We start from the raw sequence: 25,645 nt of genomic DNA on the forward strand, positions 1-25,645 counted from the left end.
CAACAAGTAAGCCTGCAGTGCGAGAGCAAAGTGCACTAATGGTGATATGCTACTATAAGATCATTAAGATAAGATGGAGACTGATTGTTTAAGACCTTGTATGTGAGGAGCAGGATTTTGAATTCAATTCTGGATTTAACAAGGAGCCAATGAATGGAAGCCAATACAGGAGAAATCTGCTCTCTCTTTCTAGTCCCTGTCGGTACTCTTGCTGCAGCATTTTGGATTAGCTGAAGGCTTTTCAGCGAGTTTTTAGGACTTCCTGATAATAATGAATTACAGTAGTCCAGCCTGGAAGTAATGAATGCATGAACTAGTTTTTCAGCATCACTCTGAGACAGGATATTTCTAATTTTAGAGATATTGCACAAATGGAAGAAAACAGTCCTACATATTTGTTTAATATCAAGTCAAGTCAAAGTCAAGCCACGAAAACTTTATTCACCCCCAAGGGGCAATTAAGATAGTTGATACCTATATATGTACATTGAAGAACATATCCTGGTCAAAAATGACTCCAAGGTTCCTCACAGTGTTACTGGAAGCCAAGGTAATGCCATCCAGAGTAAGAATCTGGTTAGATAGTTTCAACTTAATGACTTAAAAAATTGAATTAGGGATCTTAAAATTTTAGCTTCTTTAGAAGCAACTTAAACTTTCAAAATGGCAATTTTGAGATTTAGACATAAGATAATTTTGCTCATCTCTTAGACTTAATTCTGCCAGACATTTTTTCAGTAGTAGAAACAAGGTTAAAAAAAAAGAAAGAAGCCTGGGATTGTATTTTTCTGAAAATTAAAACACTCAGACGGCTACAAGAAATTGTATATTACAAAAAGATAACACAAAATAAAACTCTTCTATTCTAATTCCACGAAGGCCACATTATATATAAATATTTTCGGGATTTTTTTAAATAAATAAAATTATTATAAAAGTAAAAAGTTGTATTAGCTCCTCCTTAAATTTAATTTGTTGAAGACTTTAAAATCTTGTTTTAAAATGCTTTAATCAAGCTTTTAATCTGAAATGGTGAGGTCAATGACTTGTAAAAAAACCCAACAAAAAAAACCCCCAATCGTGTTTCGTACAAGACCTTGGTTCTATGTAGATGTTTAAGTGAACTTTAACCATTAACAAAATCTTATTACCTGAAATATGACCCATATTTACCCTGTAATTCAGAGGTTATGCTGTGACAGACAGAGAAACAATGAAATTCTAAAGAAACAAAGACCCCACGTTTTAGTGTGAGACTGAAAAGAGACGACAACATAGTGTGATCCCTTTGGTCAGAGTTGCTGACAGGGGATAACCCTTTAAAACGGCCCCTCTCTCCTGTCCTGTCCCATCCCCTGCCTCGTGGTCTCTGTTCGCTCCCCCAGCCCATGCCTGCCTTTCTCCATACACACTGATTGACTACATGGCTGGACTATTACTATGCCTCTAAACACACCTGCACGGCAACCAGCACGAGCAGCACCTGACCAGCACTGAGATACTTCACTAACCCTCAAATCATTGATTTGATTTATTAAAGCAGGAGGACAGACAGAGGAGAAGGTCAGTGGATTTTGATGTGGTGGCTGATGGGATGCAATGTGTGAATCTATGTCAGCCACGTTTGTTGAATGCAATAGTGTTTAAGCTAGATTAAGCAGTTGAAGCTATTATGTTTTTACAGTGCCGAGTCACTTAGGACAGCCTTGTGAATCGCTTTCATGTATCTATCTAAAACGTTGAAATGTACAAATAAATAAAATAAAATACTAAAGTTAAGAACATCAACTCAGTTACAAAAGATAATAAACCACTAACCATAAAAAGGACCTTATAGTGACACAGAAATGATTAACAGTGCTTATTTAAGTAGCTTGAAATATCTAGTTATTTATGATAAAGCTGACATTTTCCTCAGTGGGAAATGGCTATTTATTATATCTAATTATTTATATAATAAATACATTCTTTATTTAAAAAAACAACAACATGTAAATGGTTGGGCTAAAATGCTGTACTCAAATAGCCAAAACCATTTGTATAAACTGATTTATAACCTCTGTTTGCACACACATCACCTCAAAGTTAAATATTTCTGAAAAGCTTTTTACACATAAGTGAGTATTATATTTAATCTGATGGGTCACTTAAACAAGTTCAAAAAGAGCAGAAATACATTATTGTATGCCTACATGCATTAGCGTACCTGTGCTTTACACTTTTTATATGTGAAAAATAGTTTTATGGTGTTGTTCACCTCTGAAGCTTAAAGCTCGAGTTAAGCAGAGGCTTCAGTAACTGTTCCTCTCCTGTCAGAAGCACATACTGGAAAGAGAGAGCATCCACAGCACATCTGCAAGCGGTCATATCATGATTGAGAGTGACAGAGAGCTGTCAGCCATGGTGCAGGAGCTATGGGACAATGATATCAACAGACTAAAGCCTGGAAAAGACTACAGGATCTCCCTTCAGGTGCATCACGCACTCAGACACACACAGACACCTGTTGTAGATAATAGTATATATTGCAAACTTATGACGATATCTGACAGTCTGCATTACACCTCAAAACAGGCACTGTTCTTCTCCTGCAAATAGAGCTCAAGTTTTTAGCTCTGAATGAGCTTTACTCAGTAAAAAAGTCAAAGCCCGGAAACTTAGAGACCTACTGTAAAGGTAAAGGTTAGATCTTTGTGATAGAAACCGTCGATATTTATGGAAAATTTTATTGTAGGTCTTCCTAATTTGGACAAACTTTCTACTTGTATTTTTTACCACGTAGTAGTAATACTTACATTTTGGAGGCACAAGTAAGAGTAAAGGAAAAGATATCACTGGAAGCATACATGAGGAGCATTTTATGAAAAGCACTGTTCTTCCTGTTTCAGGGAAAAGCTGGAGACAGCATGAACATCAATGACAACAATGACGGGGCGGGATATCCACTGTTTACCTTTGTCGATGAGAACATTTTCAAAAAGGAGACTTTTTTAGGTAAGTGCACTAGGCACTGTATTGTTATCATCCATGTTTATAGGACTGAGCAGCCCTAAACATTGTTTAATGACGTAATGTGCCACTGAAATGTGCCTCTGTTGATCTTTGCAGCCTTTATCTCCCTGCTGGATAACTATGAGAGTGACACCGGTAAGCCAGAAATTGTAACTCCTGAGGAAGTGGCAGAGAACCACAAGTTCCTGGACTCCATCGTTCAGACTCCCACCATGAAGGTACCTATGAGGGGCATTTGACTATGTTCACCATCGTAGGTTAGTGTCATTATTAAATACAGAGGATGAAGAAATATTATCAATGGCTTTCTATGACAGGAACAAAAAAAAAAAAACGGATGTTAGTAGCACTTATTTGTCTGTGGAGGTTTGTTCCAGTTTCACCTACTAATGGTGGAAGAGATAAACTCATGGGATCACTAAATAATTAGGATTTATCCTCTGTGGGTTAAAGGTATTTGAGATATTTAAGTCCTGATCGGACCAACTAGCGCTTTCATCTCGAGCCACCCTGCTAACTGAGCTATAAGCATTTTGTAATAAGTTCTTCTATTTTTTAGATAGCCCATAAATACCTGGTCAAGAAGCATCTTTCGCCTGAGGATGAGACAGAATTCAAGAAGCAGCTGTACAGGATCTGGTTTGAGCTTTATGCGAGGAGAGGATCCAGCAGGTGGGTGGAATCTGCGTCAGTGGAATTCAGCACCGCGATGGTAAATACAGGCTGACAAACTGGCTCTGTGTGGCAGATACATTCAGCGTCAGTGCTGTCAAATGGAAGAAAAAAAAAAGTGTTCAGGATTGGCTTGTCCATGTGGGCAGCTGCAAATTTAAGGCATCGATTTTGGAGCAGCTTCTTTTTTGGCCGGTAACCTCTCAGTCCATGTTGATGTAAAACTGGCTTCACTGTGGACAGCAACACTGCTGGTCCAGCAGTTTCCAGTTCATGGCAGTCTGGAGCCTTGGTGGTTCCTGGGTTGTTCCTGAACATTATAACCAATTTCATCTCATCTGAGTGGGTCTTCTTCCAGATCCTGGCAAAGCAAAGCAAAGACACATCCAAATAACTTGTACATATGTATGATCGTTTAAACTCGCAATCTTGGAATCTGCAATTGTCAAGGAAAACTACTGTGGCATTCACGCCCATGATGAGTGGCTGTAAACTTCTGACATTGCCCTTTTTGTCTCTCTTCAGGCCAGACTCTTCGGGCTTTGAACACGTGTTTGTTGGAGAGACAAGAGGGGGGAGGACTGTTATTGGTTTTCACAACTGGATCCAGCTATACTTACAAGAGAAGCTGGGCCATATTGATTACAAAGGCTACAGTGTCACTGCACATTCACCCCAGGTATACTATTCTTAAGACTTTCTTTAATTAAACTCAGGCAAAGAAGTTCTTTTCTCTGGTACTTTACTTTTAACTATTTAGACAGATATTCAAAAATGTATTCAGGTTACTTTTTCCCTGTATATTTATCAGTAATTTCTTTCCTGCCTTTTCTCCACTGTCAGCAAATATCTGTCAAACAATCTGACTCATTTCTCCCTGCCTAACCGGCTTTTTCATTTTGCCCCTACCGCAGCCCGATGAGAACAAACACATCCTGGCGCTACAGTTTAGCTGGAAGAACGGTATAAAGCCCAAGGGCAGCATCTTCATCGGAGTCAGTCCCGAGTTCGAGTTCGCCCTCTACACTCTCTGTTTCCTCACCTCGCCTAATGAACGCGTCAAAGTCCAGTTCAGTTTGTACGACATGGAGATTGTTTGCCACCACTACAACCAGAAGCATATAGGTACCACCTACCCTGTGCTCCTCAGGTACCTGAACCCTCGGTAACTCGACTAGAAAATACATCTGACATACAACTTCCCCATCACTTAAGCTTGGGTACAAAGTGTCATAGGTATTGTTGTTGTCTTTTTATTTTACATAAAGATACAATAAAACCTTCCAAGAGCTAACTGCATTGCCTTTGTTTCTGTTTTGAGAGTGTGCTACGGATTACGTGATGGGAAATAACTGATGAGTCTCTGAAGTCTGAAGCCGGATACTGATCTATCTTTATCTCTATTTTACATTTTTTCTTAATCTTTCTTAACGTTTTAGGTCATTAAATACATTTTAATACTAGACAAAGATAACCAGAGTAAATAAAAACATGTAATTTTTAAGTGATGATTTAATTTATTAAGAGAAAAAAACATAAACATACTTGACCCTATTAAAAAATGAATTGCTCCCTAGACCTAATAACTGGCAGCAACACTGGAGAGTTTTTGAACACGAATGGCCTGTTTGAGGTCATGGCAAAGCATCTCAGTCTGATTTAAGGCTGGACTTTGAGTAGGACTCTGCAAAATATTCTTTTGTTTTTTCTTTTATTGATTTTTATGTGTGTGGGGGATTTTTTTGAGTCATTCAGAGGTGGACTGGCTGATGCGTTTCAGATCACATCAGCCAGTCTTGAAGATCGTCCCATGGAGGCCATTTTTGTCCAGTTCTTATTGTTGAATCATGAACTCTGACCTTAAATGAGGAAAGTGAGGTCTGCAGTTCTTTAGATGTTGTTCTGAGTCCTTTCCAGACTGATAGATATCAGTGATTTTGTTTATCATCTGTTCTTGAGTTTATTTTGATGGTGGCATGATGTTTGCTTTTATAGATCTTTCAGACTTTACTTTGTCAAACAGGTTCAAATGAAGTGTTTTCTTGATTCAACAGGTCTGGCACTAATCAGGCCTGGGTTTGGCTAGTGAAATTGATCTGAACTTTCCAGAAAATATGGTTAATCGCTGCTAAATCATGATTTCATAAATTTAATTTTTAATTTTTAATTATAAAATTAAAAAAATTTGTATTTACTTGTGTTATCTTTGCCTAATATTAAACGTAAAAACTCCAAAACACGTACAAAAGACAACAGAAGTGCTCCAGGATGCTAGGCGCAGTGTTGAGCTTTTGTTACCTAGTTGCTACACAAGCCAGCAAGTAGCAACGACCGGATTTGGTGTGTGGTAGTAACAGGTAAATGAACACTTTTTTTTTTAATTATTTGAATATATATGAGTGCTTGTGTATAAATACACAAACAATACACATATGCTTTCAATTGTGTAATTTAAGTGATCTAGGTAGCTCTGTTTTGGAAGTTCAGTTAACTCTAGAAATGTGTTTTGGAGTTTCAAATCAAATCAAATCAAATCACTTTTATTGTCACATCACATGTGCAGGCACACTGGCACAGCACATGCGAGTGAAATTCTTGTGTGCGAGCCCCACAAGCAACAGAGATGTGCAAACACAACAACACAAACGAGCAAAATACAAGAATGGCCAACCTGAAACTAATAAATATATGTACAATATATAATAGTGTATGCATTTCTGGATGTGTATACTAAATATTTTCCTACGTGTGTGTGTGTGTGTGTGTGTGTGTGTGTGTGTGTGTGTGTGTGTATACACATTTTTACAAATTAAATAGTAAAAAAAAAAAAAAAAAAAAAAAAAAAAAAATGTGTACGTGCTTTGTCTCAAGGGGCCACCGCATATATTTATATATAAACATATATAAATAAAACCACTTTTTTTTACATTAGTAATTCCTTTTGTGCATAATTTTATATTATTGTTAATAATAAATTAATTAAAGCAACAAAACAACCTGAAGAGTCGGTTTGGAGACGAAAGAGCCGTACAGGGTTTGTTGTGGCCAATGACGTCAATCAGTTGACGTACAAGAACTTCGTCAAGTAAGTGAGAACGTAGCGGAAACTGATTAATTACATAATAAAATAATTGCAATCTAGCATTAAAATAGAACATGTTTCTTAATTGAAAATACGCGAACGAATACAAAGTTGTAAAACTGCAATGACAACATATTTTTAATTACTATTAAAAACCCAAAGTATTGCGAATTAGGCATCACAATGGATTTTATTTTGAAATGCTAACAGGAAACCTTTTGTATTTTGTCGGTCGCTAGTTTAACTTCACAGCATACAGGCACAGCCGAACGAGGAGTCTTTCCATTGTGGCGAGGACAGAGTTTACCGTTTGTACTGTTATATAATTTCTTACTCGTTGGGTGTCTTGCTGGCATACCTTTCTGTCGTTGATTGATAGCCGTTCAAGCGGGAATGGCCGAATCGAGCCCCAGATATCAGCAGGTAAGAGAAGGCTTAAAGTCAAGCTAAAAGACGTTAAAGCTTCAGTCGTAGGTACCGTCGTCTAAATGCTGTTAGCATCGAACTGTTAACTTCGAAGATAAAGTCGCCCAGGCGTGTCGCTTCGTGTTTGAAAACAAGACAACAATTTCCCGTCGAATAAAGATGGATGTCGTCGATGGATTTAAGCCGATTAAATTGTGGGGGTTCTTATTTTAATCGTATAAAGGGTTAGGTGTGTTAACGGGAAGCTAACGCGCTAACGAGACGCTAAAGGTTTTAATTACGCGTTACGTGAATTTTGAACCGGGTTTTTCTTTTGTTCTGTGATAATATGTGGGCGTCTTTTTCATATTGAATTACAGTCTACCGCGAAAGCTTGCCAGCTATTGAGTATTGTTTGGTAAATAAGGTCAACCGTTGAACAATATCTCGATCACCTTTTGAAAAATATGAGAGCATTTAAACTGTGGCTATCACCTGAGCTGCACCAATGGGTGTGTTTACTGTTGTTATTAGAGCACACAGGCCGTATTAGATGCATGTTCATGTTGGTGTTTGATATAATAACTAATGATCAGGTGCATAGAGGCTAATTTGAGTCTATGAATTTCTCACTATGGGGGAAAAATACTCAAGATCTATTGACAGTAAAGGGAACTATATTTATAGTCATATTTATATAGATAGATACTTTAAGCATCTCAAAAAAGGAAATTACTGTGTTACAGCTGCCAGTGTAAAGAATAAAAATATAAATATTATAATCTACAGTAAAAAGAAAACTGTCAAAAGTACCATAGGCCTGTAGTGAAGTTAAAGAAAACAAAAATAAGACTGGGATTGCGCCAAAGAGAATTTTAGCAAATGTGCACATGACAATAAATTAACAGTTACACTTTAATGTCTAAGCTACATAATGTATGATTAATACTCCTGCAGTCCTAGTGTTCCTGGAAACTGAGTTATGGCAATTGAACAATCAGTCTTAGTTTTAAACTCTTATTTTGGGGAAATAGGAGCAAATAAAGTCTCACTGTTTCTAAGTCATAACTGTGTTGGTCTGGTTTCACAGACTTACCTGCTAACAGTTTCCTTGCTAATAACAAAAAAAAGGAGAAATAAGAAACACATCACTCAACATCTTTTTTTTCTTTCTTTTTCCCAGTTCTGTTTTTCTGATGATTATATCAATGCTGAGTTTTAAGTTCCTTTTAAGTAGGTCAGGATGTCCAGTGTTGTGCCACAACTTTCAAACATGCAGGCTTCTTCCCTGGCTCAGAATAGGACACTGGGGGAATGCCTGTGCACTTGACTGGTCTTCAGTTTTATATCCAAACCTTTGTTATGGGACTTAACAGAAATCTGTCTTTTCTTGTTACTGGGACAAATATGGAAGTTAAAAAAAATCTGTATGGGGGCCAGTGCGTTTAAAAGTTCATTTGGGCTGAATTTCTCAATAATATCAAAAGTCTGCTTAATACTTAATATTGTAAAATCTTAAACAATGAAGAAGTGACATCTGTATAGTTTCTTATGACATGTTTAGATTTTATTTAATTTAGTTGACTAGTTGTGGGATTTTTTTTTTAATATGCAATATTTAATCTGCTGTTAAAAAGCTATTTGACTTGAAGGGCAGAACTGATCAGTCCTAGGACTTGTCTGTGCATCTTGACAGCAGACTTCACACCTTTAGTTGTCTTAAACTGTCTTGTTTCACTTCTTTAGAAAGGTTTCAACATTAAAACTAGCAGGCTTTTTCCTGGCTCATAATCTGCCTTAGGCGAGCGTGAAGTTATTTTTGGCCACTTGATAGGCAAATATGCATATGGAGGGTTTACGCATATATGCCTCACAGCTTTAACTGTGAACTTAATTTATCTTCCTCTCACAGCTTACCAATGAGGAGGACTCAGAAGAGAGCCCACAGGTAGCGGCTGATGCTCCTCCGCCGTACAGCAGCGTCACAGCGGACAATTCTGGTAAAAATGATGTTTCCTTGGAGCTGAGGTCATCTGTAGTGGTGGCATTTTGGTCCACACAGGAGTGCCTGAGTAAAAGTCATGTATTAATAACTGCAGTGTACATTTTGTTGGAAAAGTAGTGAGCTAAATGCAACATGTAGCTGAGAAAGAATTGATGTGTTATTGGGCAAACTGTGTGGATATATTAGAATCCTCCAGAAGACACATGGGAAAAAATACAGGAAATTTCCTCTTTCACTTTTTCCATTTAGCCACCACTTGCAGACTAACCCCCTTAAAGGTTTATGTGAATGTTTGAGAACACGTGTTCAGTGTTAGCTTTAGTTTTGTCTTTGTCAACAAAAGGATTGGACCTGTTTAGAATTAAATAATACTTTTTTTTTTTCAGTTTTGTGTGTGCGTGTGTTTGAAACTGTGCTTTATTTCTTCGCTAGCGTTCTTTGACTGCAAGGAAGATGGGATTTTCCCCAAGCCTCCGTCATACAATGTAGCAACTACGCTGCCTTCCTATGATGAAGCAGAAAGAACCAAGGCTGAGACTAATGTTCCCCTGGTACCTGGAAGAGTGAGTGTCTCACTTTTTTTTTTCTGCCTGCGGTCACATTCAGTACATACGCTCTCTCACACATATACACTCGTACACTGATGCTTGTGCTTGAACACTTCCTGTGTTGTCTGCAAGGCACGAAGTCTTATCGCTCAGCTGTGGAATTTTTTTTTAGTCTTCTTCATGTATGCGACTGTATCTTTTCTGCTCGTCTTTGTTACCGGATTGAACAAATGCAGATTCAAAAATGAAGAAAAACATTTCTTCTTGTTCATATCAAAGGACATTTGCTGATATCTTTGCACTCAGTGCCCTCAGCTAGCCGCAGTGTAGTGCTCACAGCCTTTTCTGATCTCCTCTTTGTGCACTTGGTTGTTCGTATTGTTTACTCAAAACCAGAGTAAATATAGGTGCAGCCTTTCTACTGTGTGACAAGCTTAGGACAGTCTGTAATGATGCAAAGTTTGGATTATATTTTTGTACCAGTAACTAACGTGTGACATAGCTAAAGCTAGCCACATAAATCGATGTTTCTGGTTGGTGTTTGTACTGCTGTTATATCAGTCCCAGTGCCTTACATCACTTTTTACTTAGTGATGGAGATGTGTAGTAGCAGTGTAAACTTTAAAAATGTTAGGAAGACAGACTAAAAGATGTGATAATATTCTCACTGGCCACTTTATTAGGTGCACTTTTTTTTTTTTTTTTTTTTTTTTTTTTTACTATTGGCTTGGGCCCCCGTTGGCCTCCAGGACTGTCTTAGTAATTTGTGGCATAGATTTAACAAGCTCATGGAATCATTCATCAGAGTCTTCGGTCCTTATTTGGTCCATATAGATTTGTCAGCTCAACATCCACAAGACGAATCTCTTGCTTGTTTCACCACATTCAAAAGGTTCTCTATTGGATTGTGATCTGGTGATTCTGGAGGTCCTTTGAGTACAGTGAACTCATCATGATGTTCAATAAACTTGATGATTCGGGGTTTATGACACAGCACATTATTCAGCTAGAAGCAGCTGTCAGGTTTTAAAGGGATGGAAGTGCAGTATATACAGGGATTGAAACGGTCAACAACAGTACTTTGTGGCATTTAAACAAACTGTTGATACAAGGCAGGATGGATTTGTTCTTTCATGCCTTTTACACCAAATTCTGACCCTACCGTCTGAATACTGCAGGAGAGAGCAAGACTCATCAGACCAGGCAGCCAGTCTTCTGTTGTGTAATTTTGGTGAGCCTGTGTTAACTCTAGCCTTGGTTTCCTGTTCTTATCTGACAGCAGTGACACACTATGTGATCTTCTGCTACTGCAGCCCATCTGCTTCAAGGTTCAATATCTTGCTCTCCTGCATCTGTAATGAGTGGTTACAGTAACACAGTAACTGTGGAGTCACTCTTGCCTTACTATGAGCTCGAAGCAGTCTGGTCATTCTCAGGTTAGCATTTTCTGAAATACTTAAATTATCCCTGACACCAACAGTCATGCAGAGTCACTTAAATCACCTTTCTTTATCATTCTGGTGCTGATGTTTGCACGGCAGCAGGTTGTCTTTGACCATGTCTACATGCCTCAATGCATAAAGTTGCTGTGATCGGTTAATATTTAAATGAATAAGGAATTGAACAGATGCACCTAATAAAGTGGCTAAGAGGATCTTATCGTTAACATTATATATGGGGTGTCTTATATAGTTTTAAAAAAAGGGGAGATCACTCTTCATCCTCCACAGTACGGCAATAAAGGGAGTTTTAAAAAGATTCAGTAGTTTAAACAGTCAGGTGCTGGTTTATTACAAGGAATTCATATCACACCTCTCTCTCTCTCTCACACACACACACACGCACACACACGCGGAAACTAAGAGCATGTTTTTAGCTGTGAAATGGTGGCTCATGTATGACCTCTAGTGGTTACTGTGATGCACTGCATCTTACTGCATGTGGGGCTGCCCTGTTTGATTGCTGCTGTTGTGTTTCTCTGCCACACATTGCCTTGCGCTCAGCAGCAGCCTCAGCACAGGGACCGCCTGGAGACTTTTGACGATGTAATTCGCAGTTCACTGGAGGTACGATGAGAAGGAGTGCGTTTGGTCCTGGTTGTGTAGTTAGAGTGTGTTTGTATTAAAACCCTCAACCCCAGACCTTCCTGTGTGTTTGTGTATGTAGACTTTAGAGTGTTAGCTGAAAGTTATGCAAGACCTAGTTCTGCTGGTGGCCTGCATTGAATCGGACACATGCCAGACTTTTAGGTAAAGTCACGGTGATAGTAATTAAGTCGGCTTGCTGTCTTGTGAAAGTTTCCATTAGTGTGTTGTAGGGCTGAACGATATATCGCATTTGCGATAATATCGCGACATGATCAAGTGCAATTTTCTAACCGCAAAGGCTGCGATTATACTGCGATTATATTATACAATTCATGGGCTGCATCCTCCTGAGGCCGCATTTGTAGACCGATTACGTCACAGCGACGCGCCGAAGGCTGTCCAAATTACTACCATATCCCAGAATTCATAGCGCGGCCCAGCCAAACTCCAGTTTCCAGCAATGGCGGCCGCTACTAAGTTTTAAAATTACTCATACTAATCTTTCTGGGTCACAAAATAAACTTTTAACATATTTTCAGGCGAGAAAGTAGTTGTGTAAACATCAAATATCTGCTCGGTTTATCAAGATATCCCATATTTGCAAAAGTGCTTCGATGTTTTCAGAGGCGTCTGCTACCCACCAGCTCGACAGCTAGCCGGGAGCTCGAGGGTTACTGATGCGGCCGAGAACGGCACAACTCCCGGCACATCATTTTCAGATCACCGCGGAGTTTCGCTGCTCGGGTTAAACGTAATATATAAGTCACTTAGACAACCTAAAAATGTTATTGTTGGGCTTTTTTCAGTGTTTTGTTTGTTCGTGAGTAAATCGGTTTGGCTGAGATTAAAGTTATTAGATTAGATAAAATAAAACTTTATTAATCCCCCGGGTGGGTTCCTCCTTGGTTTTCACACAGCTGACTAAACGTCAAACAGAAAACTTATTAAACAGAAGTATGAGACAGTCGAGAATTTACGCCAGTGTCTGGTTATATTTTAGATAGCAAGAAGCAGACGGCCGAGTTTATTAAACTCCACCGAGACAGCGGTGACGCTAATCAGAACTAGACCGTCCAATTTCACGCCTTTAAACTTTAAAGGCGTGTTTGTGTGTGTGTTTATACAATTGCTATTATGTTTGCACTTTATGTGTAATGTTACTGACTACAGAGATCAGTAAGATGTGTGTATTTTTTATTTATTAGTTTTATTTATTTAATATTATTTTTTAATTGAATGACTGTCTAGTAGTTCACAGATGTCGAAAAACTGAGTGTGGTAAAGCCACTGATTTTTTTTTATGTATATTTCTGCAATCTGCACATTGTACTGACTTTCATTTTAATGTTTACACCAGGGTTCCTTGTCAGCACTTTATGCTCAGATGTTTGTAAGCTAAAAATAAACTATTGTGTATGTTCAAATATACTGTTGTGATTGAAGAAGTTAAATAAAAATGTCAGTCATCAATTCATGCATCACCTCATGTCATCATAACAGAGGTCTGTCTTCCAGGAAAGAACAGTTTAAAATTAATGTAATATAGTATTGGCCATACTATATGATGTATTGCTTGTCTTTGTTTAATAATACAGAAGACAAAGACCTTAAAAAATAATCGCATATCGCATTGCAATCGCAATATTGGGGCAAAAAATCGCAATTAGATTATTTTCCATAATCGTTCAGCCCTAGTGTGTTGGTTGTTCATGTTTTGTTCATTCTGTTTGTTAGGATGACTTGGTTTCTACCAAGAGATGCTCACCCAGGCTCAATCACAATTGGCTTTGTCTACATTCTAACTGTAGAAATTAAAATATAGCAGTGTGATGTGTTTGAATTTAAATTGTCAAAATTTGAAATGATTAAATGAAAGCCCGGGAAGCTCTGCTGCTGTCGTGTGTTGCTGTGATGACATTTTCTCGCTGATTAAACGCCTCACTGTTTTTGTGCTCTTCTGTTACTCACTCCATCACAGGATGAAGACTTTGTTACCAGAGATGACTTTGAAGATGCAGATCAGCTGAGAATAGGAAACGACGGCATCTTCATGCTCACTTTCTTCAGTTAGTTTCCCAATCGTAAACATGTTCTGTATTCATCAGCTCCTCTCTTCCTTGGATTTGTGCAGAGATGACTGACTTTTTCCACCTTCTCTCTCGCCCTTTCAGTGGCATTCCTGTTCAACTGGATTGGTTTCTTCCTGTCTTTCTGTCTGACCACCTCTGCTGCCGGACGCTACGGGGCCATCTCAGGCTTTGGCCTTTCCCTCGTCAAATGGATCCTCATAGTCAGAGTACGAGACGCAGACATTACGCAGCACACATACAAACACATAAATTGTGGTTTGGTGTACGCACAAGCAAATCAAAAGCCCCAAACACCACTGTGGTATTTTAATGCCGTCTCTGTAGTGGCTGGCTTGTTGGCACCAAACTGTTTCCTCAAAGATCCGTTTGAGAACTGTGCTGCTTCCTTAATTCGCTTTTAAAATGAAGGACTCATTTGAGTGAAAGCTGGGCCAAATTTATTCTAACCCGTGTTTGTGTTGTTTCATTGGGTTTTTAGTTCTCCGCATACTTCTCAAATTATTTCGATGGACAGTACTGGCTGTGGTGGGTGTTCCTGGTGTTGGGTAAGTAGTGAACCTCTGAATTTAAATGAATTGCACGCTTTGTCTTGAACAGGATAGTTACCATTACCTATAAAAGGTGGAAGTTTAGATATCAAATTCAATAAATAACACTTTATCTATATTTACCAATTTATTTTCAGTAAAGAAATAGGTAAATTGCATAGGCATGTTAGAGTCAAAGAATTTACATTTAAGTCTCTTTCACCCCTCTGTAAATAAACACAAACACTGTTAGCAGGCAAGACAAACAACACAAAAAGAAAATGTGTTTTTAAGGATAAGGTTTTCTTTTTATCAGACTCCCTTGATACCATAGAAAACAATAACAACAGTGAAATTAAAGATGGGAGTAAAACTGGAAGGTCTGGGGTGTTTCAGAGTGTAAGGGAAAAAAATAACATTTGATAAAACTACCTCTTAAAAAAATTACAGAAATGAAATGACAAGTACGTAACTTCACAAGTTGTTCACAGGATGAGAGAGAGGGAAACTATGAATATGAATCATGTGATATCTTTCATTGTAAAGCAAATATAGAAGCAGGTTGGCACAAAAATGTAAAAGTTTTTTATTTTTCCTTAATTTTTATTATTCTGATGTTTTATTTATTACTCTGATATGTATACATCACTTCCCCCCCACCAAAAGTTGGGGGCCATTTAAAAAATATAAGTAAATGGAAATTTTGAATTTGATGGCAGCTGGATCATCTTTGTCCTCTTTAGTCCAGAAGACATTTCCTAAAGGAATTTCAAATTTCATTTCCTCTGACCGCAGAGCAGTTTTCCACTTTTCCTCAGTCCATTATAAATGAGCTTTGGCTGGATGAAGATATTTGTGGATCACATTCACATGTGGCTCCTTCTTTGCATGATAGATCCTTATCCTTCATTTATGGACGGCTCTGAACTGTTTTCACAGACGGCGATTTCTCGTGATTGTTTATGAGTCTATGTAGTGATTTCGCTCATTCCTGTTTTTAATCCAGAGCAGCACGATCTCATACATCCAGTTGTGATTTTCAACCTCGTCCCTTACACACAGAGATTTCTCTGCAAATCTTTTGATGATATTATGTACCGTTCTGCCCATCTTTACAAGTGAGGAACTCTGCCTCGCTCAAATGCTGTTTAAATATGCAATCATTTTTAATTAATTAGTTTTTATAAAAGGCTGATGGTATATTGTTGTTTGTAAATGTGAAAAGTTCATAACAAGGCGCGCTAGGAGGCTGAGGGGTGTCAATGGCGGCTGCCAATATTTTACTGGTCCGTCAACAGCTAGCCTAATTAGCTGTAAAATCTTCCACCTGTTGTTTCTTTTTTGTACCACTTACTTTTCCAGCCTTTTGTTATCTTCGTCCAAAATTACTGGAGACAATAAATCCCAAATTAGCCACTATTTCTCCTGAACCAATAAAATCTCTGTTTAAATGTTTTCTTTATTCTCTTGGGAATAAAATGTAGGTTTATGAGATTTGCAAATCATCCCGAGCTTCATTGGAATTGGTTTGCTATCACTTCAATTCACTTATTTATATAGCACCAAACCGCAACAGTCACTAAAGGCAATTTATGTTGTAAGATAAAGATCCTACAGTAATACAAAGAAAACCCCTTTGTCTTTGTTTTACTAGTAAGAGCAGCCGCACCTAGGGGCAGTGAAAGTCGTCACATGGAGATGTAGCATTGTTGTTTATTGGACTAGTCTCATGCCTATTTCTTCCCCTCTTCAGGCCTCTTGCTCTTCCTCCGAGGATTCATCAACTATGCCAGAATCCGCAAGATGGCGGACACTTTCGCCACCCTGCCCCGCACCCGGGTCCTCTTCATCTACTAAACCCCTTCATTCTTTTGTTTCTTGTTTCTACAGTGAGACACACTGTTAAGCATTATTCAATCAGATAGGGAGAAAATATGTGTTTTTCCTCCCTCGGCCTAACATGATTTGGACAATACCACGTCTGTTGTTCCCTCTTGGTGTAAATCTTTGACTGCTGAGAAATCTGTAAAACCCTTCAGCTGTTAGTGGTGAACTGTCAAGTGCTATTTTACAATTATGAAGTGTGTAGTAAATGTATAAATGATGCCTTATTTACAATTTTACCATCTATTGGTATCTGCAGCATGCTTGGGTCCCTCTTTAACCACCAGGGGGCAGTCTTGCTTTTTGTTCTTCTCTTTTTGGTGGGGGAGTGGGGCACAATTGACTTCTAATGAAGTCATTTGTATAGATAAAGGTGTTTCTCACCCCAGGGGTCAATGGATAATTCTGGGGTTATGGGTTGATTTGTGTAATGTAAAATAATATATTTCAAGTACCAATTTAATGCTTTTAACCTTTTTGACCAATGCGTTTTGCTCTTTGTCAAATGGTACACAGTTCAGGTAATATAGGGCTGTAAAGGGACAATTATTAGCTTTCTGTGGGTTCGAGGCTGAAAATATGGAAGAATATTTGTGTATATCCATAGAAGATCAGGTGCCAGGCTTACTTCAGAGCATTTTTCCTCATGTATTTATCAACACTCCATGTCCTCACTATAATTAGGAATGTTGTTTCCCCATTTGCTTTATACGTATATCGGCCTGATCACCCCTATATGCAGGGATGACCAAACTTGAGGGATCACTGCTTCGCTTAAGGACATGTTGCTAGTCTGACACTGGATTTAGATGTGCAATTGGACACTTCGGTTCAAATAAATGACGCCAATGCCCTGTCTTAGTCACTAGCACCCAGTTGGTGTCCAGAGAGAGAGAGAAAATGTATTGCCAGATGTGATTTTCAAATTCTACTCTTAGGAGTGAGAAATATATTCATTAACGAGAGTTTTTCTTTGATGTAACAATGAAATAAACTTTTTTTTTTTTCATTAATGTGGAAGTGATTTTTATTTATTCTTTGGTTCACTGCTGCACTTTGTTTTCACTGTATTGAGCCAGCTACTTAAAAATTTTAGGACATTTTGTGTTTTCAGTGTGGAATTAGAGAAGTCTTTTTACAAGACAGTGCAGTTCTGTGAAAAACTACACACACGCTTAAAGCTTCCGTAGGAGTTAAGAGGGAAAGTAGCAGCCAGGCGTTGGTAATAAAATGCACTTGATTACGTGATCATCAGCAAGTCTGAGCACCAATGTAGAAAGCAGAAGTTTGAACTATTTTGCTTGTCTGGTGCATTCAGTGTGCACATCCAGCAAATGCTGGATGTGCATTAGGGTCAAACTATGCAATGCTTGTATAATTACATTTTTTTTAAAATATAAAAACTAATCACAACAACAGTCACTTCAAGGTGCTTTATACTGTAAGTTAAAGTAATACAGAGAGGGCTTGATCAAACAACCTCCTTTAAGCAAGCACTTGGCGACAGTGGGAAGGAAAAACTCCAGTTAATACGTTCTGCACACCTGAATCAATGACACGTGGCCAGGAGGAAAGAAATATTACAAAAGAAAATGTACATGTATATAGATTATGACCTTACACTGTTTCGCCATTATTTTTAATGAAATATGTTTCAGTCCAAGCTACCTTTGTTAGGTACAGTAAAACAATGTTCACACAGTCACACACAGTAATATATACTACCACTCACAAAGGCAGAATGCAATCCACCAATTAGGAAATAGTGACTAGACACAAACTGGACTCAAAAACAACAGTAGTTTTTGTGATTGATTCTCTAAAAGCCAGAAGAAAAGCAGACACCCATTTGTAACATTTATCAGTAACATCCAGATCCAAGGAAAATGTCCATTTAACATTCTAAAAACATCATCGAAAAATTAGTTATTACTATTGCGAAATGCTTTCTTTCATCCAGTCGATCATGTGCAATACTATAAGAATGCAAACGACATCAAAATCTATTAGTCTTGTACAATAATCCCTACAAAATAGGATCATATGAGAAACTGCAACATTACATTCAGAAGTTCATTTAATCCTGTGGGTGACAAAGTCTGCAGACTTTGTCACTAGAGTAAACATCTAGAAAGCCTTTCTTTTCTTCAATAATAAATCATGGTCTCCTCTAGGTGGTGCTGAACCGTGTTTAATACCACAAAGTCAAAGGATGCTATATCATATTTCATATAATTAAAGTGGGCTGCTACTGAATAGTCGCTATCAAGCCGGTGAATTGCACTTTTATGTTCAATTTTCGAATGGTTTTACCTATATGTGCTGCACATGTGATCACACTCCTTATTGGAAACTGTTTACCTGTGTGTGGATGACAGAAATACATTGTTTTACTAGTACTGTGACACTGGGTGCACACTGGTAATTTAGTTAGAGATGAAAAAGTTCATTACAGTACAATTAAGAAAACATCCAAACAAGCACAGTCTGTTTGGAACGGCTGGCAGTGAAAGCCTCTTCTCTCAAAAAATGGCAGCACAGCTTAGGTGCAAAGTTGTATCAGAGTGAACCACAAAACATCTGGAACAATGTGCTTTGGACTGATAAGACCAACGTGTAGACATTTGATCATGAATGCCACATTTTGTGAAAGCCAAACACAGCATGTCAGCATGGTGGAGGAGCGGTGATGATTTTGGCTTGTTTTGGAGCAACATGGCCTGGTCATCTTGCAGTCACTGAGTCCACCATGAACTCCTTTGTATACCAAAGTTTTCTAGTCAAATGTAAGGCCATCCGTCTGTCAGCTAAATCATGCAACAGGACAAATGTCCAAAGCACAGTAACAAATCTACAACAGAAGGACTGAAAAAGAAAAAATCAAGGCGTTGCAATAGCCCAGTCAAAGTCAAGACCTTAACCTTAAGAGAGAACCTCAATGAACTGAACCAACGCCGCAAATAACACTGACAGACAATGTGAGAAACTGATAAAGTCAGACAGAAAACAGTTATTTCAAGTTGTTGCTGCTAAAAGTGGTTCTACAAGCTGCTGAGTCATGGGTGGAATTAGTTTTCACAGAACTGTACAGTGTCTTTTTTTACACGAGTCTGTGCTGTTATTGGATACAAATATTGAAACTAAATTACATTAGATACTTTTTTTTAATCCAGTCATTATTGTGGAGTTCACACCTTTTTATCCAGCCACATAGAGAGGAAAACCGTGCTTGCCACAAAGTTTAGTTACTGACACGAGGTGTACTTTTAGCTGTGCTAAATTTAGCATACGAGACATGTGTGCACAAGAAACAAGATGATTTACTGGCGGTGGCTAATTATACATGTCAGCAGTGTTTTCCCTTGCAACTGAACAGGAAGTGAAGGTCACCCCACCTGGAAGACTTGTCACATCAACTGAAACAGACGTTGGCTTTTACTGGAAACCGTAAATGTCGCACAGTGTCACATTATCTCTCAGGCCGCCCCCCAACCCGACCCCACCCAACGGCTGGATATTGACTGGCCTCCAGTGGGTCTCAGCTGACTCAACACTGGCTCCATTCAGATCCTTTTCACAGCTCTCAAAAGGAAAATATCACTTTATCTTCTTTTATTTTTTATTTTACAGCATGCAAATAATATATGCCACCAGGAGTAGAACATGGAAGTTTAGTTAACGGCCTTCGGGGGGCGCTTTGCCTCATGCCATTTTTGAGGAGTAATTGTTAAACAATTTCAGATTTAATGACACCAAGTTTTGAATTTGACACAAGTGTACCACCTACTGCTAAATGGTGTCGACATTTTTCAGCAAAAGTTTATCTTCCCTCTGAAATCTGATTTACCCTGCTGTTTACCTCTGTCTTGACGCACCACTGGTTCTTTTTGGAAATCTTATTTCCTGAAGTCATTTTTTTTCTTTTGCAGTGTACACATTGTTAAATAGAAACAGCTGGCGCTCTGAAAATACAGACGTTCTGTGGCTCTGTGCTGAAAATGAGAACTTTAAACTGTATCAGCTTTACAAAACATAGTACTTAAGTAATTCAAGATATTGTGTTTCTTTCTAAGGAGGAAAAAAGGAAGGGGGGAGGGGTGGACAAAAGGGCAAAGGTCATAAACCAGACCTTCAGCACTGGTCCGCTGAATCCCCACGTCACCAAATGACCTTGGATAAACAAACTTCCCTTTGCCAGGTGCAGATAGTTTAACTGTTGACAGTGTTTTAGCTGCAAATCCCCAAAAGCACACAAACAGCAAAACTTCCCTATCGTCCACATTGTGACTCAGTCTACTCAAAACACTCTGTAATGTCATTCCTCCTCTGCTCCAGCAGGGTCACCCAGTGCAGGTGTTCTTGTTATCCAGATGTCATTCATAAAATAACTCTATTGTGCCAAAACCTGTCTGTGTCTTGTCAGCTGCCGTCGATTTACAGAGACGGAAGTATTTCTTGGAGTAATGGATGGGAATTATGTGTGCTAGCCAAGTGGCTGTGCTGCTTGCATGTTTTAGCTATCAAAAGATAAGAGGAGTCTTTATGATTTACAGAGAGTGTGTGGGAGTGAGCCATCTTTCCAAAAGGACATGCTTTACTTATCTGGTTTCTGTAAGGTTGATTTTTTTCTTCTTTTTAAAAAAAAAAGTTTTCATTTACATGATGAGGAGCTTGAACAAATCAATTTACACTAACTGGACACTTTACTAGTAGTAGGTAGAACCGTGTTTTTCTTTCTAAATGGCCTTAATTCTTCATCCTATAGATTCAACAAGGTGCCGGAAGCATTCCTCAGAGATTTTGGTCAACACTGGTTGCAAAGATTGGTCGTTCTACCCTCACCTGTGGCATCAACAAACCATTTTTGTTTTGGGACTTGGTGCTTATAGGATACTTTCTCTTTTTTGGACTCTGTGAATCCTTCAGTTGTCTTGACCAGGTCTACATGATCTACAAGTGCACTGAGCTCCAGTCATGTGATTGGCCGATTAGGCGTTTGCATTAAAAAGCAGTTGAACAGGCGTACTTAAAAAAGTGGCTGGTGAGTGTATAACACCTTGGACAAAGCCAGCCCAATGCTTCCTACAGTTTTCCTTTATTATACCAAAATAAAGTTGCAGACATTAAAGTTTTAGGTTTTTTGTACTCTCATTCTGCCTTTGGGCCCTAGAGCAGGGCACTTTCAACCACTCTACTAAAACTGCAACAGCTGTTGCCAAAGTGCAAATCTATTACTACCACATAAAGGTAAAATAATAAATTCCCCCACTAAAATCGGAAACACCAGTTTAAATGATACAATCAATGAATAATGAGAACATTTGTGTTACTGTCAAAAACATGGGAGGAAATTGTACCCCTGGGTCATATGGAATTGCTTTTCCACACAAATTGGATAAATTAATTAACCGACTGATTCATTACATTGCCGCAAATGCAAATTCATTTGCAGTGTGGGCACAGAATGAAAAAAACAAAACAAAATAGCAAACAAATAAAACCAAAACCGATAAATCACACACAGTCCACAGCAAAACAGCATGACACAATGCAGTGGTAAACAGTAGGCAGATTTAACTTAGTGCAGACAAAAATACAAACGCTGATGTGCACTTAGAGGTTGGAAGGCCAACGAAAAGCTCACTGATAGGCCCAACAGCTTTACACTACCTGGACAAATATGCTCTCTTCTGTTAACTGGAATGGGTAAATTTGATATATTATCTTTAGCAGATGAGACACCAGGAGAAAACACGATTAAGATAAGTTGATGGCTCCTGCATTGATTTGATCACAACAAACTGACACGCTGCTACAAACTTTTAACATCCTCATTTATTTAAAGCCACAATATTCTGCCAGAGATTCCCCATCACCTTAGACAAACTGCACTCAGCCGGAGCCTCCTGCTGTCAGTCTGAGTTTCAGATGGGAGGTTCCCAGGATGTGGGGAGGATGTGGGTTGCATCCAAATGATATGTCCTTCTTCTTCCTCTTCTTCGTCTTCCTCATGTCTGTGTGTGTGTGTGAGAGAGAGAGAGCGACTGGGCCATGGGGGGAGGAGTGTTATCATTGAAGTGTGAGTCATCCTGACCCTCCCCTCCTCTCCCTGCACTTTATGTGGCGTGTGTGTGTGTGAGGGAGGTGCATTTATGTTAAACGGGGATGCTTTGAATGCATCAAAGGAGGCTATGATAGTGTGTATGATTTATTATTCCGTCCATGTGTATCATGGCGGATGGCGTGAGCATCCCTGCGTGATGTGAGCGTGCAAGGTTGATAAAGCTGAGGTGAGTCATCCACAGGCCAGCATCGCTTGTTACCATGGGTCACGCACAGCAGGTACCCCACCTCTCCATGTGTTTTTTTTTTTACTCACCTCTCTTCCTTATCCTCTTCCTCCTCCATCTCCTCCTCTTCTTTTTCCTCTCTGACTCACAGATGACTCCCCACCACCGCCACCGATGACATCATCACCCCCTCCCAAACACTTTGTTGTGGTGAATCATACTGTACGTCGAGATTTTCTCCGCTCGGCTCCTCAGCCAGCCAGCAGGATAGACCCAAATGTTACCCGTTCATTCATAAAATCCTCCTAAAGTCGCTGAAGCGTTCGTCTCTTGACGGCTGACTCCTCATGTTTGTTGCTTGAGTGACGTCATCCATTTTAACATTTATACTGTAATGGAATAAAATGACCCTCTGATTATGTTCGGGGAAATATGCTCTGCTTCGGACGCCCATGCGAACGCGCTTGAAATGCCACTCGCCCCCCTCAAGTAATCATCAGCTTGTTTGAAAGCTTGTTCAGTTTTGGAGAAATGTCTCTCTGGGTTAAAAGTACACATTAAGATTAAGAGTAGTCTCTTAACTGAGAATTCTTTATCATTTAAGTTATCTTAGGTGGGAGCCAGAATATGTTGCCTCTTTTCCACATTGATATGAGTACAGTGGTAAAATGAAGCTCATGTTTCAACACTACCTAGGCATTTTTCATGGCTGCTGTGACTGTGACTCTTATATATTGATTGGTTATACGTTTTACAGGAAATGCACCATTGTTCTCCTGTCACTCAATCAGTAATGAATACAATGTGCCTGTATATAAAAAAGGCCAGTACACTAAAAAAGTGCTGTCTATGTGTCTAACCCACCCAATCTCAGCCATTTGTCCATAAAAGTATCATATTCAGATTTCTTTCAGTTGTTAACAATAATGTATTGTCATCACATCTCCTCCTCTGGTGGAATAACCGACCCTGGTTTCTTCCACAGACTGCTGACAGCTTACGTTCTCCAGATGTTTCTAAATTTTCCGTCACAAAGGGTGAACTCGCTGTGTTGTCTGCGTTGTGTCGTGCCTGTGAATGCCGTGGGTTAATAACACGCGGCCAAATCAGACCCGCAGAGACGAAGCGATTCAGTGACGTCAGAGACGAGAGCGTGAAGTCACCTGACTTCTTTGTCTTCAAACTACTGTATGTATCTGCTCCGCCTGTCGTCTCAAACTACATATGGATGCTCGACAAGGCGGTAGATTGCTACATCTATCCTTAAGATGTGAGGTGCCATATAGTTTCTGTTATATTTTATTCCCATTTTTAAAATTGTAGTTGCTGAACTGGAGAATGTGCTTAACACAGCATCTAATTTCTCTCCTCAGCCACAGTTTTACGCTGCAAGTCAATTTTTTTCCTTCACAATGGGACACCTCAAACACACTTTCTGACAACAGCCTAATTACTGTAACAAATCACTGCTCTTGGCAGTCTCACTCATATTTGACAGCACATGCTGTAACCATGGCAACAGTAAATCTTCCACAACATGCTCTAAAAAGTAATTGTGAAACGAGCTCACATCTGAGCTAAAAACAGTCATTACATCTGGCAAGACTTTTTTTTTTCTTGCCTGCTCTCTGTGGCGATGAATTTCAAATAGATGCCCTGAATCACGTGATATGAATCTATACTATTCAATTAAAAAAAAAAAATCTGCTACTGTTACAGTGTTTTAATGAAATGTATGTCATCGTACTGCATGACAGTTTGTGTGTCCTGGCGTCGTAAGTCCACCTGCCGTCTCTTCCTCGGCTTGCAGGGCTTTTTGTGAATGGAGGCTTGCTGTGCTCTGACGGTAGGATGGATGAATGGGAGGGAGCGGCGGACGAATGAATGAGAGCGATGGAGGGATGTGTGTGGCGAGATAGGGAGAGGTGGAGGCTACGTCATATTACGTTTCCGCAGTGCATCAAGGGAACTAGTCTGTCTGTGACTCATACTGTCAGGATGGGGGGGAAGGGGGTTGGGGATGGCGAGGGAGAGAGAGAGCGAGAGAGCGAGAGAGCGAGAGAGAGAAGGGCAGAGGGAGGAGGAGACAGAGATGAAGAGGATGAGGAAAAGAGAGCAGGAAAGGAGGGGTCTGGTCTTTTTTTGTCCTACCTTTAGTTTTTTTCTTTTCCACTGCTCCATCCCCCATCAGTGATGTAATACAGGTGACCTATTCATCGCTGGGAGGAAGCCTTCCTCGCCTCTCCTCCTCTATCCCCGCTCTCATTTTCTCTCTCTCTCTTTCTCTCCTCCCTCACTCCTTGCTCAGCTGACTGACTGAATGCATGAATGAACAGGTCTCTCTCTCGCTCTCCTTTTAACGAGGTGGGGGGAGGGGTGACACAGGAAGCTGTGAGGCAGACCAGAGCAGGAGAAGAGGAAAGAAAGAGTGATAAGGAAGAGAGGGAGGAGAGAGAGTTCCCATGGCGTCTGATACATATCGACTGCTGATCTCATCCTTTACGTGCGAAGCCGTCACTATTGTCTGTCTAGCCGTACCCTATGTGCGTAAGACACAAATGGATGCAGCTCAATTCACTGAGAAATACATGTATGTTTTCTGAGAACTCTGTCTGACTTGGAAACTTCTTATATCTGCCGGCTTTTCTAAAGTGCACCAGTGAATCAGAATTTGTACACACAGCAATGCATCACACAATTTAAAGTGTATGTAGCAGTTCTAGATAAAGATTAGAAACAATGCTACCTCTATAAATGTGAAACTCTTAGGTGACTTCTTGACCTTTGAGGTCGCTGGGATTAGAGCTTGTCCAAGATTTTAAGTAGATGCACCTATGGTATCAGTTTCAAAATCCTACGTCACCTCATTCTTGAGTTATGCATTCACAAGATTATTGAAAACTTGACCTCTGACCTCGAGGCCGAGGCCACTGAGATCGTCGTCCAAGGTTTTTTGTACATGCACCTATGGTATTATTTTGAAAATCCTACAATGCCTCATTCTCGAGTTATCATATTCACAAACTTGGGTGTCCACAGTACC

General features: G+C 39.4%; 2 protein-coding genes across 3 annotated transcripts; both read left to right on the forward strand.

Annotated features, from left to right (window-relative positions):
• Positions 1-2,173: 2,173 nt before the first annotated feature.
• On the forward strand, positions 2,174-4,853 carry endou2 (endonuclease, polyU-specific 2; the record flags this gene model as incomplete). The annotated part of the gene is made up of 6 exons (XM_082550088.1): positions 2,174-2,472; positions 2,889-2,994; positions 3,109-3,230; positions 3,572-3,684; positions 4,210-4,363; positions 4,599-4,853. Exons 1-6 carry the CDS (start codon positions 2,371-2,373, stop codon positions 4,851-4,853), a joined length of 852 nt encoding a protein of 283 aa, XP_082406214.1. The 5' UTR covers positions 2,174-2,370.
• A 2,153-nt stretch (positions 4,854-7,006) lies between these two features.
• LOC309715478 (NEDD4 family-interacting protein 1-like) lies at positions 7,007-17,321 on the forward strand. Of its 2 annotated transcripts, XM_082548643.1 has the most exons (8): positions 7,007-7,189; positions 9,084-9,171; positions 9,609-9,739; positions 11,731-11,790; positions 13,790-13,877; positions 13,983-14,107; positions 14,380-14,446; positions 16,182-17,321. In XM_082548643.1, the coding sequence occupies exons 1-8, from the start codon at positions 7,160-7,162 to the stop codon at positions 16,283-16,285; spliced, it is 693 nt and encodes a 230-aa protein (XP_082404769.1). In that variant the 5' UTR covers positions 7,007-7,159; the 3' UTR covers positions 16,286-17,321. The 2 variants fall into 2 exon arrangements, with proteins under 2 accessions (XP_082404769.1, XP_082404770.1); XM_082548644.1 differs by lacking the exon at positions 11,731-11,790 and having other exon boundaries at positions 7,010-7,189.
• Positions 17,322-25,645: the final 8,324 nt, after the last annotated feature.

The sequence above is a fragment of the Aulonocara stuartgranti genome (genome assembly GCF_965226115.1).
Source record: "Aulonocara stuartgranti genome assembly, chromosome: 10".
Classification (NCBI taxonomy): Eukaryota; Metazoa; Chordata; class Actinopteri; order Cichliformes; family Cichlidae; genus Aulonocara; species Aulonocara stuartgranti.